General features: G+C 36.2%; 1 protein-coding gene across 1 annotated transcript in view; it reads right to left on the bottom strand.

The window, feature by feature from the left end:
* Positions 1 to 14652, bottom strand: part of LOC123561964 (cadherin EGF LAG seven-pass G-type receptor 2-like) — a 73604-nt gene extending 58952 nt beyond the window's left edge. Inside the window, exons 1-3 of the mRNA XM_053524421.1 lie at positions 14607 to 14652; positions 13767 to 13954; positions 10531 to 10657 (exon numbers count right to left, since the gene is read on the bottom strand). Of these exons, the coding sequence (XP_053380396.1) occupies positions 10531 to 10657; positions 13767 to 13954; positions 14607 to 14652 (361 nt within the window). The remainder of the gene's footprint in view (positions 1 to 10530; positions 10658 to 13766; positions 13955 to 14606) is intronic.
* Positions 14653 to 14880: the final 228 nt, after the last annotated feature.

Here is a 14880-nt window from a genome sequence, read left to right as displayed (position 1 = left end):
AATCTCCAAAAATTCTCGTCAAGGGGCGGACTAAAAGCAAGATTCGCGATTTTTTTACTTCGCTTTCTCAACAAAGGGAAATTCGCGAGCATGGGGTCGAAAATGGGGGAATGTGCTACTATCTTTTAACAAGGGAAATTTTAAATTTTGACCAAAAAAATTTGTTCGGCGTCGTGGTCTTCCACTGGTGTTAATTTCTCGGCAACTTCGGTCTTGGCCATTTTAAATTGAAAAGAAACTCATCCTTTACCACAACAGGGGGAAAATGATGAACTTTCTTTCAGTCCTACGCGGAGAATTTTCGGGGAAAAAATTGACACTTTTTTCTATTTGTGTTGGGAAAGATGAAAATAAAGTTTTCTTGACACTTTTAGTTTTTTCGAAACTACGAAGTGAAAAGAACATGTCGTTTTTTAAAAAATCTTTCGTGAAAAAAAAATAAATGACTAGTTCCCTTTGGGGAAAAAAAAGGTCCCCCAAATTTTTATGAAGACAGTGAGTCTTTGAAGTGAACAATTAGGGAAAAATTTTGGGGCCGAGCGGACTTCCACATAAAATCTTCAGTTTGGGCTTTTACTGGAAAAAAAACAATTGATCTTTGAAAAGAATCTTGGCGGGCGGCGCATCCAAATAAAACTATCTTTTTACCGTGTGTCTACAGGAAAAATTTTCCTATTCTCAGACTTTGAAAAATTATTTTAAAGTTCCACAGAATTGCAAAGTAAAGAACTACTTTAACTAACACAATGTGAAACTTTTCTTTTGGCAAGCACCCATCTTTATTTCAAAAAAAATGAAAGGTTTTGAAAAGTATGCCTACAGTGGTCATTAGCCCGCGATGGGGAAATTATTTCTGTTTTCACATCCCCAAAAACCTTGGGGGCTTTTTTGGACACGTTACAACAGAAAGTGTAAATATTATGCTGCAATACAAACTGTTAGGGGCACATTTCTATTTTAGCTAAGTCTTTGATCAATCGCCAAGCTGGGGCGTTTCATCATCTGATTCGCAGAAAGCAACTTTATAGTACTGGCTTATTGGTTACAAAGGCACTCACATCAGTTTTTTTTCCTTCCTTTTAAAAGCCGAGGCGTTTTCGGCACAGATTTTTACAAAAAAATTTAAGAAAAGAGTAAATTGAGGAAAAAAATTTGAATGATTTTTCCTTCCCCGAAAGGTTTTAAAAAAATCTGCATCAGGGACAAAACGCAAACCCACAAATACACAATGACATCAGATCCTAAGAAAACCCAGAACAGGGGTTTTTATTACCGTGGGAAAAAACACACAGCGTTCCTGCCGTACAACTCCCCGTGGTGGCTTTTAAAAAACGAAAGTGGGTTTTGGTCAGCCAAAAAAACAAGGCGTAAGTTCTTTTTTGCAACCTAAAAAACCTTTTTGACCCGAGTCAAAAAAAGTGGCAAAGTTTTCCCCGATACCAGGGGGGGGTCGTCTCAAAATTTTTATTTAAAATTGGGAAAAAAATAAACGACGACAAATGGATTTAACACAATTTTAGAACGGCGAAACTAGAGTTTCTTTCATTCCCCCTTGGTCCCGGGGAAAAAAGAAACAAGGCAAATCAAAAAAGTTCACAGTCTTGGAAGAAAAAAGGTTCAGACCTTTCCTTTTTAAAAGATGCCAAGAAAAATTTTACCCCCAAATCTTGCACACGAAGGTTTTACAGTACGCTTTTCGGGTAACCAAAAAAAGGAGGGTTAAGACCGGTTTTAAATCTCAAACCCCCTCAATGATACTGAGGAAACACCACTTCAAAATGGACACATTAACAAAAGTGCTGAATCAGTCCAACCGGGGGAATTGGGCATTTTCTTAGTCTTTCGGACGCTTACATGCAATTCCGATACACAAAAATTTTCGCAAATATCTGAGATTTTTTCATCAAGGGAAATATACCAGTTCAAATGCTATTTTCGGGCCCAACATTGCCCTCGGGGGGTTCACAAAAGTTTTAACTGTAGTGACAGCTTACCTCAGAATGCAAAACTAAAACACCCGTATCTAACGATTGGCTGTGCCAATGCCCCAAAAAAAAATTACTTCCAGAAAAACGAGAGACAGTTTTCCCCTCCTGTTTGGGAAATAGGTTTTTTGTAATCTAAAAAAATCCAACTTGTTCCCAAATCAGACTTTTCATTCATAGGGGCTTTTTTCAAACTGCACCTGTTGTGTGTTTCCTCCCCAAACGTTTAGACAAATCTTTTGGGAATTCAAGTTCTGAAATGGGGGCATCCACAGCCCAAAATTTTCCCACATTTACTGGCTGATGGCATCCTGTATTGGCCTCACCCAAATGCACGTCTGTTTATGAGACCCATTTAACACATTCCTTTATTTTTTGGGGACCTCATACAGGGGTTGGGCTGAATTCCATGTATCCACATTTTAAGCCCCTCGAATTTTGGGGTCACAGGAAGCCAATATCAAATGGGTCAATCCCTACAGAAATGGTTCTCATCAGTGGGCATGACAACAGAAACTCAAAAAAGGGATTTGGGGGGCACCTAATCAATCTGACTTTCAAGGGGGGTTTTTCACAGACAAGAAACAAGCCCCCATAAATGTTCTGGGATGGGAAGCAGTGATCCAACGATAAAAATTTTTTGCCGTTTCTCCGAATCAGAATGTTTTTATCAGATGCGCAATTCGCATCTGCCAAAAATCAACAAACAGGGGGACAAAACAGTGACCTTTGTTACAAACTTGGGAACTGTGCATTGGCCCCTGAAACACAATATTCAGTTGAGAGCGCCCCTATTGCGGGGGCCCAAAAACATTAGCGGACCCAATTTCGGCAAAGTAATCAGAGCATCAAATGGGCTCTGAACAACAAAATTTTTGAACAAATTTTTTTCAATTTTCGGAACACCGATGATGATCGTTTGTTTTGGGGAAATCACAAATTGCCAAACTTCTGTTCCTGCTCCCAACATCCCAGGCATACGCCTAGATGCTCTGTTTTACCTTGGAACAGGATGTTGCATAGCAACCCCAATTTGTCTGATACCCAGGGTATTGCAGCATATGAAACATTTCAATGTCAGTACTGTTAAAGCACCCCCAATGCCTCGAGACATTGTACACAGACTTTTTTACAAATTTAATACAATTCCGAGACGATTACCAGACAATCAATCACTTCATCAACCCAAAACACAAAATACCATCCCAATCCGCAGATATTCATCTGACGGCTTTTTGGCTGCCCAACAGACTTTTTAAAATTTAGGCTTTTCAAAAAGGCAAAGAAATTTACCCTGGCGTCCTGGGGAAAAAGGGGGCACAAGCGCATATTTGCAAATCAACAGGGTTTAAACGCGGTGTCGTCAACGGGAGAAAGTCCCTATACTGCCCCTTTTAGTTTTACTGCGCAATTTTCTAGTCTTCTTATATGACAAAGGTTTTGCTACCCCACTATTTCAGGTATAGGTCTATGATGTCTGCATGGGAAGACGATTTAAAGGTATCCGTGGGCCAAGACCCAGATTGATTTGAATTTTGAAAGGTGTTTTCATTTTGAGACCCCAAGTAACAGATGGGTTTCCGAGTGGGGCTTACTTAGAGTTTTAAAAATGTTTTGAAAAAGCCCTTTTGAACCCTTTTGTCGCTATCGAAATGTCTCACTTTGAAAATTGTTTTTTTTTGTAGCAATCCGAGTTCCGACGATGCGCCGACATTCAAGCGTTAAGATAGGGGGAAGGTTTGGGTGAAAGCAGAAAAAAGGGGCACTTCTGCGGCCAGGGTTATCCAAGCAGGCCCCACCAGGACATTTTGGGAGTAATTTTTTTACCCGCATTTAAAGGGCAGAAAACTTGGACCCCAAACGGGTTTGTATTTGTATTTAAAGGCAACGAGAATCAGGGTGTTGAAGTAAAGAGGTTTCAAAGTTATTTCTGACTATGTGAACCAACAAACCTGTATCTACTAAAACTATAGCACGCTGGTAACTGTTAGTTAAAATGGGTTACTCAAAAAACTTTAGAGTAAAAGGACACTCAACAAGGGGAATTGGACCCCTTTTTGGGGGCCATTCAATGGACCCCATGTCCCCCTACTTTGATGCAGCGATTGGCCAAGGAAAATACTTTCACAAAATTCTATTTACCAACGTTGATCTCGGTTCTGGACAAAAAAATGTTAAATAGTTCGGTAAAACAAAGACAGAAAAAAATTTTGCGAGTTGCAATTTGGAAACTTTGATTTTTGATAAATTATTAAATACAAGAAAAATATTCTTTTGGGGTATAATAATAGCATGTGTATGGTCCAGGGTATATAATGGATTCCTTTAAATGTTAATTAAACAAGTTGTATATAAAATTTGGGGATTTTAAGGACAGTTAGTTCAGAAAAAACGGGGTCCAACTATAAATATGTGGGTTTTATTTGGTTTTACTTAAATGAATGGATAAGATTGGAAATTATTAGAGATGTTTCTCAATCACCAGCAAAGATTTCCCGCCACCAAAGAAGAACTTTTGGAATCTATCCTATTCGTAAAAATGGTAAGTAAAAAACGAAGTGATGAAAAGAAAAATTTTAACTTTTTAAGTTTAAAAATTTTTTTTTAAAGATTTTTTTTCTTACCCTACAAAAACCCACCCCTCCCCCCTCAGTATCTTGCATTTTAGCAAAAAATTTAATGAGGGTCAAGGTCTGTTTCATAAAACCGGTCCTGTGATCGGTGTAAAAAGGGCCTTATTAATTTTTTCGGTTAACCCCATTTCGCGGAAAAATATCCTATTCTAAAATTTGGGAAGTAAAAAACTTTTATAAAATTTCAAATTGAAAAGTTCAATTTTTCAATTTTAAACAAAATCGTAACACCGGTCAAATGACCCTATTTACATCAAAATTTGTGTGAGGACCTTACAAGTGTGCTAGAGATCAAGCAAGCAGTGCAACAGGAAAAAGTAATTCAAAGACTTCTCTACATTAATACTAGTGTCACCTTAAAGGGGCCAAGAATACCAAATTGAACAATTTTAACGGTGACCTTTATAAGAATGCTTCAGGACATTCTTGATGAAGATCAATCAAGTGTTTCATAAATAGAAGTTCTATAACCTTTAGCTTGCAGGTGGCAAGTGATACTGCCATTGCAACCAGTGCAGACCAAGATCAGCCTGCACATCTGTACAGTCTAATCATGGTCTGCCCTATTTGTGTTCAGTCGGTAAATTTTAGTGACCACCCCTTCGAATAATAAATGGTACTGCTTAAACTGAATGATGGACTAGTCCATTTTAAAAATTTAGCAGGCTGAAGGACAAAATGATTTCTATTTTCAGATCTAGAAGCCAAACAAAAAGAACAGAAGACCTTATCATGACGTTATAGACCAATTCTGATGGGAATCTATTAAGCGGTTCATGCGAAGAAGTTGTTAAAATGTATTTCTAGCCAAGTGTCCCTATTTGAAAAACAAGAGGGTCATGATGACCCTGAATCGCTCACCTGAGTAATATGAGCTACATGTTTCAAATGTCAAACTGATGATAAAATATTAAGAAAGTCAGTAGGTCACATTCATGGTCAATGAAATTCAGTTTTACGATTTGTGTGCAAAACCGTGTAAGTCATCAATATTTCAAGGCTGCATCTTAAAAAACAAGAAAGAAGGTCAGTAGGTCAAGGTCACAATCAAGTGACACCATATTACTTGGGGTCATCAGGTAATTATAATTGAATAGTCTTGGAAATAGAATCAGATAATTTTTTTAAGTATTTTTCCTAATAACTAAGTGACCCCAGGGCAGGGCCTCTTTTAACCCCAGGGGCAAAATTTGAACAATTTTGGTAGAGGACTACTAGACAATGCATCATACCAAATATCAAAAGCCTAGGTAGTATGGTTTCTGACAAGAAGATTTTTAAAGCTTTTTCCTATATAAGTCTATATAAAACTTGGGACCCCCAGGGCAGGGCCACTTTTCACCCCAGGGGTACAATTTGAACAATTTTGGTTGAGGACCTTAAGACAATGCTACAAACCAAATATCAAAGGTCTAAGAGTTGTGGTTTCAGATAAGAAGATTTTTAAACTTTTTTCCCTATATAAGTCTATGTAAAACTTGTGACCCCTGGGGCGGGGCCATATTTGACCCTAGGGGGATAATTTGAATAATCTTGGTAGAGGACCACTAGATGATGCTACACACCAAACATCAAAGCCCTAGGCCATGTGGTTTTGTACAAGAAGATTTTCAAAGTTTTCCCTATATAACACTATATAAACCGTGTGACCCCGGGGCGGGGCCATATTTGACCCTAGGGGGAGAACTTGAACAATCTTGGTAGTGGACCACTAGATGATGCTACATACCAAATATCAAAGCCCTAGGCCATGCGGTTTTGTACAAGAAGATTTTCAAAGTTTTTTTATATAACTCTATATAAACCATGTGACCCCCGGGGCGGGGCCATATTTGACCCTAGGGGAATAATTTGAACAATCTTGGTTGAGGACCACTAGATGATGCTACACACCAAATATCAAAGCCCTAGGCCATGTGGTTTTGTACAAGAAGATTTTCAAAGTTTTCCCTATATAAGTCTATATAAACAATGTGACCCCCAGGGCAGGGCCATATTTGACCCTAGGGGGATAATTTGAGCAATTTTGGTAGAGGACCACTAGATAATGCTACACACCAGATATCAAAGCCCTAGGCCCTGTGGTTTTGGACAAGAAGATTTTTAAAGTTTTTCCTTTCGGTTGCCATAGCAACCAGAGTTCTGCATGGAATTCAATTCTTTGAACAATTTTGAAAGGGGGCCACCTAAGGATCATTCCTGTGAAGTTTGGTGTAATTCTGCCCAGTGGTTTCAAAGAAGAAGATTTTTTTAGGAAATTTTGACGGACGGACGACGCATGACGCACGACGGACATTGAGCGGTCACAATAGCTCACCATGAGCCTTTGGCTCAGGTGAGCTAATAACTTGAGAGAGGACCTTATAATGATGCTACAGACTAGGTTTGATAAAGATCCATTAAGGTATTGGACCCGTAATAGAGTACCTCCTTTTTGAAGAATATTCAATTCCTACCATAAACCTACTTTACAATTTTCAGAGGGGCGTAGGTTCAAGCCCCACTGGGACCAAAATTTTTTTCTCCATATTTTCCTTTTTTTCTAGTAAGTTTTAACTTCTTTCAAGACTTATTATGAATGTAGTGTACAAAAGTGGAAAAATTTCATTCTATAAGCGATTTCTTGCTGTTCAAAGTGAATTTGCCTCTGGATCAGAAGGGGTAGAGTCAGACATCTTTAAAAATACTGAGTTACATGCAGTAAAAGTTCTCTGTTTTGCCTTCATTCTTTAGATTACATATTGTGGAAAAAATGCAGGCAGGTTTTACTTCTGCCCCAAGGTTATTTTTGAATGAAGTGAGCAAAACTGAAAATAGACCCACAGGATTCGACCTTAATTTTTCAATGTTGGAGATAGAATTCTGTATCATTAAATCTGTTTACCTGAGGCCCCCTAGAAAACAAGAGCACCACCTTGCGGGTGCTGACGCTCATCTGATTTTTTTTGTGTAATAGAAATATTGTCCTACCCATGATTTTCTAAGTCTAAAAAGGGCCATCATTCTTGCAAAAAACAGGATAGAGTTATGTTTCTTGATGTACAGTGTCCACTTATGATGTTGAAAAACTCTTGCAAGTTTTAAAGCAATAGCTTTGATAGTTTATGAGAAAAGTTGACTTAAACATAATACTCAACCAAGAAAATGATTTTCTAAGTCCAAAAGGGGCAATAATTATTGCAAAAAGCAGGATGGAGTTATGTTGCTTGCTGTACAGGGTCAGCTTATGATGGTGAACAAGTGTTGCAAGTTTCAAAGCAATAGCTTTGATAGTTTAAGAGAAAAAGTTGACCTAAACATAAAACTTAACCAAGAAATCTGATATTTTCTAAATCCAAAAGGGGCCATAAATCTTGCAAAAAGCAGGACGGAGTTATGTTTCTTGCTATACAGGGTCAACTTATGATGGTGAACAAGTGTTGCAAGTTTTAAAGCAATAGCTTTGATAGTTTAGGATAAAAGCTGACCTAAACATAAAACTTAACCAAGAAAACTGATTTTCTAAGTCCAAAAGGGGCAATAAATCTTACAAAAAGCAAGATGGAGTTATGTTTCTTGATGTACAGGGTCTGCTTATGATGATGAACAAGTATTCCAAGTTTCAAAGCAATAGCTTTGATAGTTTAGGAGAAAAATTGACCTAAACATAAAACTTAACCAAGAAATCTGATATTTTCTAAGTACAAAAGGGGCCATAAATCTTGCAAAAAGCAAGATGGAGTTATGTTTCTTGCTATACAGGGTCAGCTTATGATGGTGAACAAGTATTCCAAGTTTCAAAGCAATAGCTTTGATAGTTTAGGAGAAAAGCTGACCTAAACATAAAACTTAACCAGGCAACGCCGCCGCCGACAACCGCTCAAGTGATGACAATAACTCATCATTTTTTTTTCAAAAAATCAGATGAGCTAAAAATGATATTTACAGTTTTATTTTGTGTTTTATAATTGTTTAACAATAGTTTGATGTTTCTTTTATCAAAATTAATGCTGTAATGAATTTTTTCTGCAAACGTTTTAGATAGTGGTCATCACATTGAAATTTGTCTCTACTCGAGCTTGAGGAAATACCATAATTATACAAAATTTACAAAAAATGCGCGGTAAAAGTTGTTTAAAATTTGCAACACAGTGCAAAACATGGTCAACTTTAAGAATATACCAAGCAAAGGTCATTTTTTAAACATTACTATTAGGGGTCCAATACCTTAAGCAGTTCATGAGATTATGAGATTTTGTCGTTAAAAAATATTAATAGTTTCAGCTCTAGCTGACCCTAAAAGGGACCAAGGGCCCCCCATTTGAAAAGTTCATGAGCAGAAGCAAACTTTACCTTTACTCCTCCAGTATAATTGTTGAAGCATTAATTAATTAGTTAAATTCTATGCAGAGCTCCAGATAAGCTTTTGGTGGAATTGGATATTTACTCATCACTTTTTGTCTTAATTAGTACTGAAAATCTGAATTTGGTAAAATTAATATTATTACCAAGGCTTTTTAAAAGTAATTGGATATTTGCTCAAACCAATTGGGTATTTCACCAATCCCGCACAAACAATTGAGTTTTTTTCTTGTGGCGAAATTGTACTTGATGAAACATGCTTAATGTTACAGTATATATCATTAACCAGGTTTGACTACCTCTCTTCATGCCTTTAAGGAAGGTTAAATGTGTATTCTAATTTACAGTTCTGATTATGTGTGATTTAAATTAAATTAATGGTATTTTTTTTTTCTCCAATCACTTTGTTTTCCATGAAACTTTTGTTCCATCGTATTTTTAGCACTTTAAATGCAGTCAGAGATCAATTAATCCACAATATGATGTATATCCAGAACAATGTATTCACTGCAATATGTGCTCTCCCGTAAGATGTCTGCCAGTATTGATGGCACTTTGTTATCACAAACAGATAAACTGTCTTTGCTGAACAACAAAATATTGTTTGTGCTGCAACAATGTTTTTCTTCGAAGTGGTCAGCTTATCAGTGTAATATTTTTGTTTACAAAGTGTCAAAATAACGTTGATCAGACTAAATGATCCTGTGCTTTTTCTGATAAATAGATACCTGTTTTGCCATAACGTATTACTAGTCTGTTGTCTAGCGTTAAAGTTTCATACCCATTCTATAATACGGAAAATGGGATACACAAGTGCTTTTTAATAATTGGGTATTAGAAATTCTAACTGCATTTCAGTGCACACACTGTATGAATTCAATTGGGTTTTCTGCAATTTTAATTGCGTAAATACACAAATACGCAGCTTATCTGGAGCTCTGTTTATATCTGAGTACACAATTAAGTGTGACAAATGCATGGAATGACTAGAGTTCAAACACTACATTCTGGGTCTTTGCCACTGGGGGCATAATTATAGGTTAGCTTTGTATCGGAAAATATGCAAGAGTTCTACAGTGAAAATATTGCGCCACTTTAGGAACAATACTCTTCCGCTTAAGAATGAGTGCATACTTCCTCGATGCAAAGATAATAACCTTATTACATACATATCTACACGCATAAATGTCTTGTAAATATTATGAATTTGTTCAATAGCCTGAGTAAGATGAGACAATACAGAAATAAATAGACTGACTGCAATGAAAGACATTAAATTACGTCACATACCAGATATGAAATTCAGGTGTCAGTGCATGGAAAAATATTGACGTTTCCGGTACCACTGTAACTTAACAGGAAATAAGAACTGGTATGTAATAAAGACAGTTATACATCATGTTCAACATAGGGACAGACCCAGCACATTTTAACCTGTCATGATGTTAAAAGTGAAATGGTTGTCAAACTCACTAAATACTGAGAATTCTTTATTTATTTGTCTCCATTTTCCCTGATGAAAAATGGAAGCAACTACAGAATCTAACATGGAAAATGCAAAAAAAACTTACTTTCAGACACATTAAACTCTTGTAAGAATGGGTTTATCTTTGGATTTTTGTTGTTAACGTCAAGGATATTCACCACAACTGTTGCTGTTGCAAACCTCTGGGGCTGGCCACGGTCAGCCACTATAATCTGAAATAGAACACAATTATAAAAAAGTGCTATCAATAAGACAGCAACACTGAAATACACAGAATTACCGATAGTCTCTACAGACAAATTGTTTCAGTTATCTATTCTGGAGATACAAGGGCTGTTAAAAAATAACATAGACAGTTGCTGTCTATGTCGCATACTGTGTAAACAGCAATGTGAAATATATCATTGTAATTCGCAATCTTTGGGTAACTTGGTCATACATGTTTTGTAACATTTTTGCTGATAGGTGAAGCATGTAAACGTATTTATTACCACAGCTACGCATAACTGGCATAGTTGCTTTCTGATCGGTCGTGATTTGAATTCAATCGCAAATGTTTGCACTAATATTATAACTTGTTTGCCCCAAAATAAATCAAAGTGCAGCAACACGTAAGGACGATATGCACCTACAGTATGGCATAATTCCGACATGGGAGATGGAAGAAAACAACGTTTAAACTAAGCAAGTATTACTGTTTATAATGCAAGTAATGTTGTCATCAACTCGCATAGATAATGAGACAGTTGCTTAGCTATGGAGAAACTCTTGTACAGCGACAGAAATTCATAAACTAATGAAGCAGACGCCGCAACAATGTTCAGTCATCTGTGTCTTTATCTTCAAGTGGTACAAACGATTCTCAAATAGTCCAGAATTGCTGAAAGACAGCAAAGATGGAGGGAGAAAATGGAAAATCTGGGAATTAACGTTAACGCCAATGTAAGATGTTGTAGATGAAGACCAAGTACTCCCACTGAGCGAGACGCGTGGCATAAGTGTTCATACATTTTTTGTATTCTAACCAAACAACTTATTATGACTTAAGTATTGCTCATGAAAATTTATAAAAGAAATTTACAAATATGAATTAATGCAAACTTAAAGAAAGCATCACAATGAAGGCACAACGTCATTCACATTGTTGGAATCCGACAACTGTGCGCTGGGTCTGTGTAAGTGACTGTTTTCGAGGAGGCATAACTGCTGATGACATGGTCATAATCATGTCAACTTTGCAGTGCAGTTAGTACAAAGATTGCAAATCATGATGGTATATTTCTTGTTTTGCTTCATTAAAGTATTAAAAAAAGCTACAGAAAAAGTCTGTTATTTTTGAAGAGCCCTTGTAACTGAAACATTCTGTCTGTAGAAACATATTCTGTGTATTTCATAGTAACAGATAGAGTCAATCTAGTATTTAAGGAAGCCTTTAAATGTTTCAAAAGTGCGATCATGCATGTAGAGGCTACAAGTGTATAAACTCTGATTTTGGCACATTCTACAAGACTTAGTATGCTGAGTAACTTCCCATAGGTTTATGCTCGCACATTTCGCCATGTCAATGTATATGATACTGTGATCAGGCCCCGTGTTCACAAAACAGTTTTCGGTCTCAGCTGAGTTTGAGTTTGAAATTTTGATAACCAGTTTTACTAAAACTTCAAGGTTAAATTCGAACTGAGACTGACCATCAATACTGAATAGTTACTTGAACATAGTTATTAACTTAAAATTTAGTTTTAAACATGCTATTTAGATATAAATGACAAATAAGTTTCATTATCAAACTCAGCTGAGACTGAAAATGTTTTGTGAACACGGGGCCAGATTTTTATTTCTTGATTCCAAGGATTTCTGAAAAAAGTGCCAGTAATGTGATGCTGACAATATAATTATACGAACTTCTTTTGAGTAGAACAGCTATCACTTTTCTTTCTGACAATAATGCTAAAATAATATGCGCAAGTTCATACTGATAAATTGCTGTAAGATTTTGCAGGTCCCTCGCAAAATGTAACAAAATTTAAGCGGACTAGCCTTTCAGTATAAAGTTTTAGGTCAAACCACTTTTTAACTTATGGAGGAGTTATCAGCATACTTTATATTAGTACTTTGCATATACAGTATTCTATAAAATTTCAAGGAGCTATAATTCCTAAACAAAGCATGGTACATTCATTTCCAACTTTCTCAGCTAAATTCCTTGAAAACTGTAAGAGTAAGTAAGTAAGTAAGTAAAGACTTTATTTAATGAGGCTACACATTTGGTTTCCCAATCTTCCATGTGGGCCTCAGAATATATACATAATATACAGATGATAAAACATTCAACAATACAATGATACACAAGATTTACATAAATTACGAAAAACAAAACCAAAGAACAATTATATAGTACAATTATATATATAGAAAAACATATGAATATTTTATACATGTATACATTACTACTATCATAAAAACTGAAAATATGCTACATTGATTTAGGAAACTGAGGAGAAATGCCATTTGACATAAGATGTTTGAAATGTCCTTAGTGTCTCACACTTACGGATATTTGCAGGTAGAACATTCCATATTTTTGGACCTGAGTAAGACAGAGATTTCCGAAAGAATTCCATTTTTGGTTTTGGAACAACTAGTTCTGAATTAACAACAGATCTTAGGTTTCGGTTGTGTCTTTGATTTGTACTTTGAAATTTTTCTTTCATGTAAGCCGGGAATGACTGTTCATTTATAGACTTGAACATGAGTACTGCTTTTTTGTATCTCACTCGTTAATCAAATTTCATCCAGTTTAATTCATTAAATACAGCAGCAGATGGACTATCATAGCTTTTATCTGGCAGCTCTTTTTTTGAAATTTAATCAATTCTGTGTTCAGCTCATTGCTACAGTTTCCCCAAATTGTGCAACAATAGTCTAAATGTGGCAAAATGTAGGCATTAAAGAATAATTTCCGTGAGTGCAGATCAAGATATTGTTTGATTCTTAGGAGCAAGTATAACTTTGAGGATTTGTTTGGGACAGACAGAAGGACACAACAGCAATTATTGCACTCACCTTCCCCTCCACATTTTAACATTTACAGGTAAACATTTTGTCCACAACAGAACTCAGAAGATTCAAACACTAAGTTTTGAGTTGGATGCCCTGTCCCTACAGCAACATGGCTGGTCTCCATAGCAACCATGTTACTCAAGTCCAAGTTATTGACAAAAAAGCCTGACTTCTAGAAATAGGAAACTTGTACCTCATATCTTTAACTGATGTCATCATGAAATGTAGTACCTGTCATTGATAAGAGTTTGCACTTACTTTCATTTCATATCTAGAGTTTTCATCATGATCCAACTTGACATTTTTTACAACAAATATTTCCCCATTGTTTGTATTGATATCAAATTTGCCTCCAATATTTCCTGAGAATATGGAGTATTGCAACTGTCCATTTTTAGTTGTTGGATCATCTGCATCTGTCGCAGTTACTTTCACAATAGGTATAACTGAAACAATGTAAACAAAAAGCATAATACATCTGTAACAATAGAATACATATACAGTCAACACCATACTTGCGACCCACCGTACTTGCGACCACCTCTTATTATACAGTCAACACCGTACTTGTGACCACCTCTTATTATACAGTCAACACCGTACTTGTGACCCACCGTACTTACGACCACCTCTTATTAAGCGATTAAACGACCGGTCAAAATCCCTCCCGACATTTTCAGTACATGCATTCATTCCATTAAATGGCTTTTTCATTAAACGACTAGCGACCACATAGATGTAGTCCTGACAGGTAAAATATTTGACAAAAATATCTAATAAGCAACTGGGTATCAAATTCCTGTCAGGTATTCTTTCGCCAGTATCATTAGCGTTTTGATTGTATAGAACAGAGACAATACACAATGAACATGTATACATTTTGAAATATATATACATATATGTATGTTCATAATAAATACAGTTACATTAACAGTTAAAATAACTTTTCTCTTCACCTGACTGAAATTCATTAAGAGACCATTCCATTAAGAGACCATTTTTTAGCAGTCCCTTGGGCGGTCTCTTAATACAATGTCGACTGTACGTGAAACATGGGTCCATCAGACTCCTATCGCTAGACATAGCTTTCTTGCATACCAGATGGGGGATCTCCTGTACTTTTACTGGTGCTGAAAAAATCCATCTTACACCCCGGGGTGTAAGATGACCCTCGTGCTTTAAATGACGTATTACGAACTACATATATGTAGAAGATTTATGTAGTTATTTATATTTTATTTAAAAAAAACTGAATAAAAATCCAATACCTTGACAGTACCTCTTTGTTCCTGATAGTATATTTCTCGATTCAAAACACGTTATTTTATCAAAAATTGATAACATTACGCTGCAACTGATAAAACAAAACCGG

Source organism: Mercenaria mercenaria, chromosome 2 (assembly GCF_021730395.1).
Source record: "Mercenaria mercenaria strain notata chromosome 2, MADL_Memer_1, whole genome shotgun sequence".
Taxonomy (NCBI): domain Eukaryota; kingdom Metazoa; phylum Mollusca; class Bivalvia; order Venerida; family Veneridae; genus Mercenaria; species Mercenaria mercenaria.
This window is presented reverse-complemented; position numbering and strand designations above follow the sequence as displayed.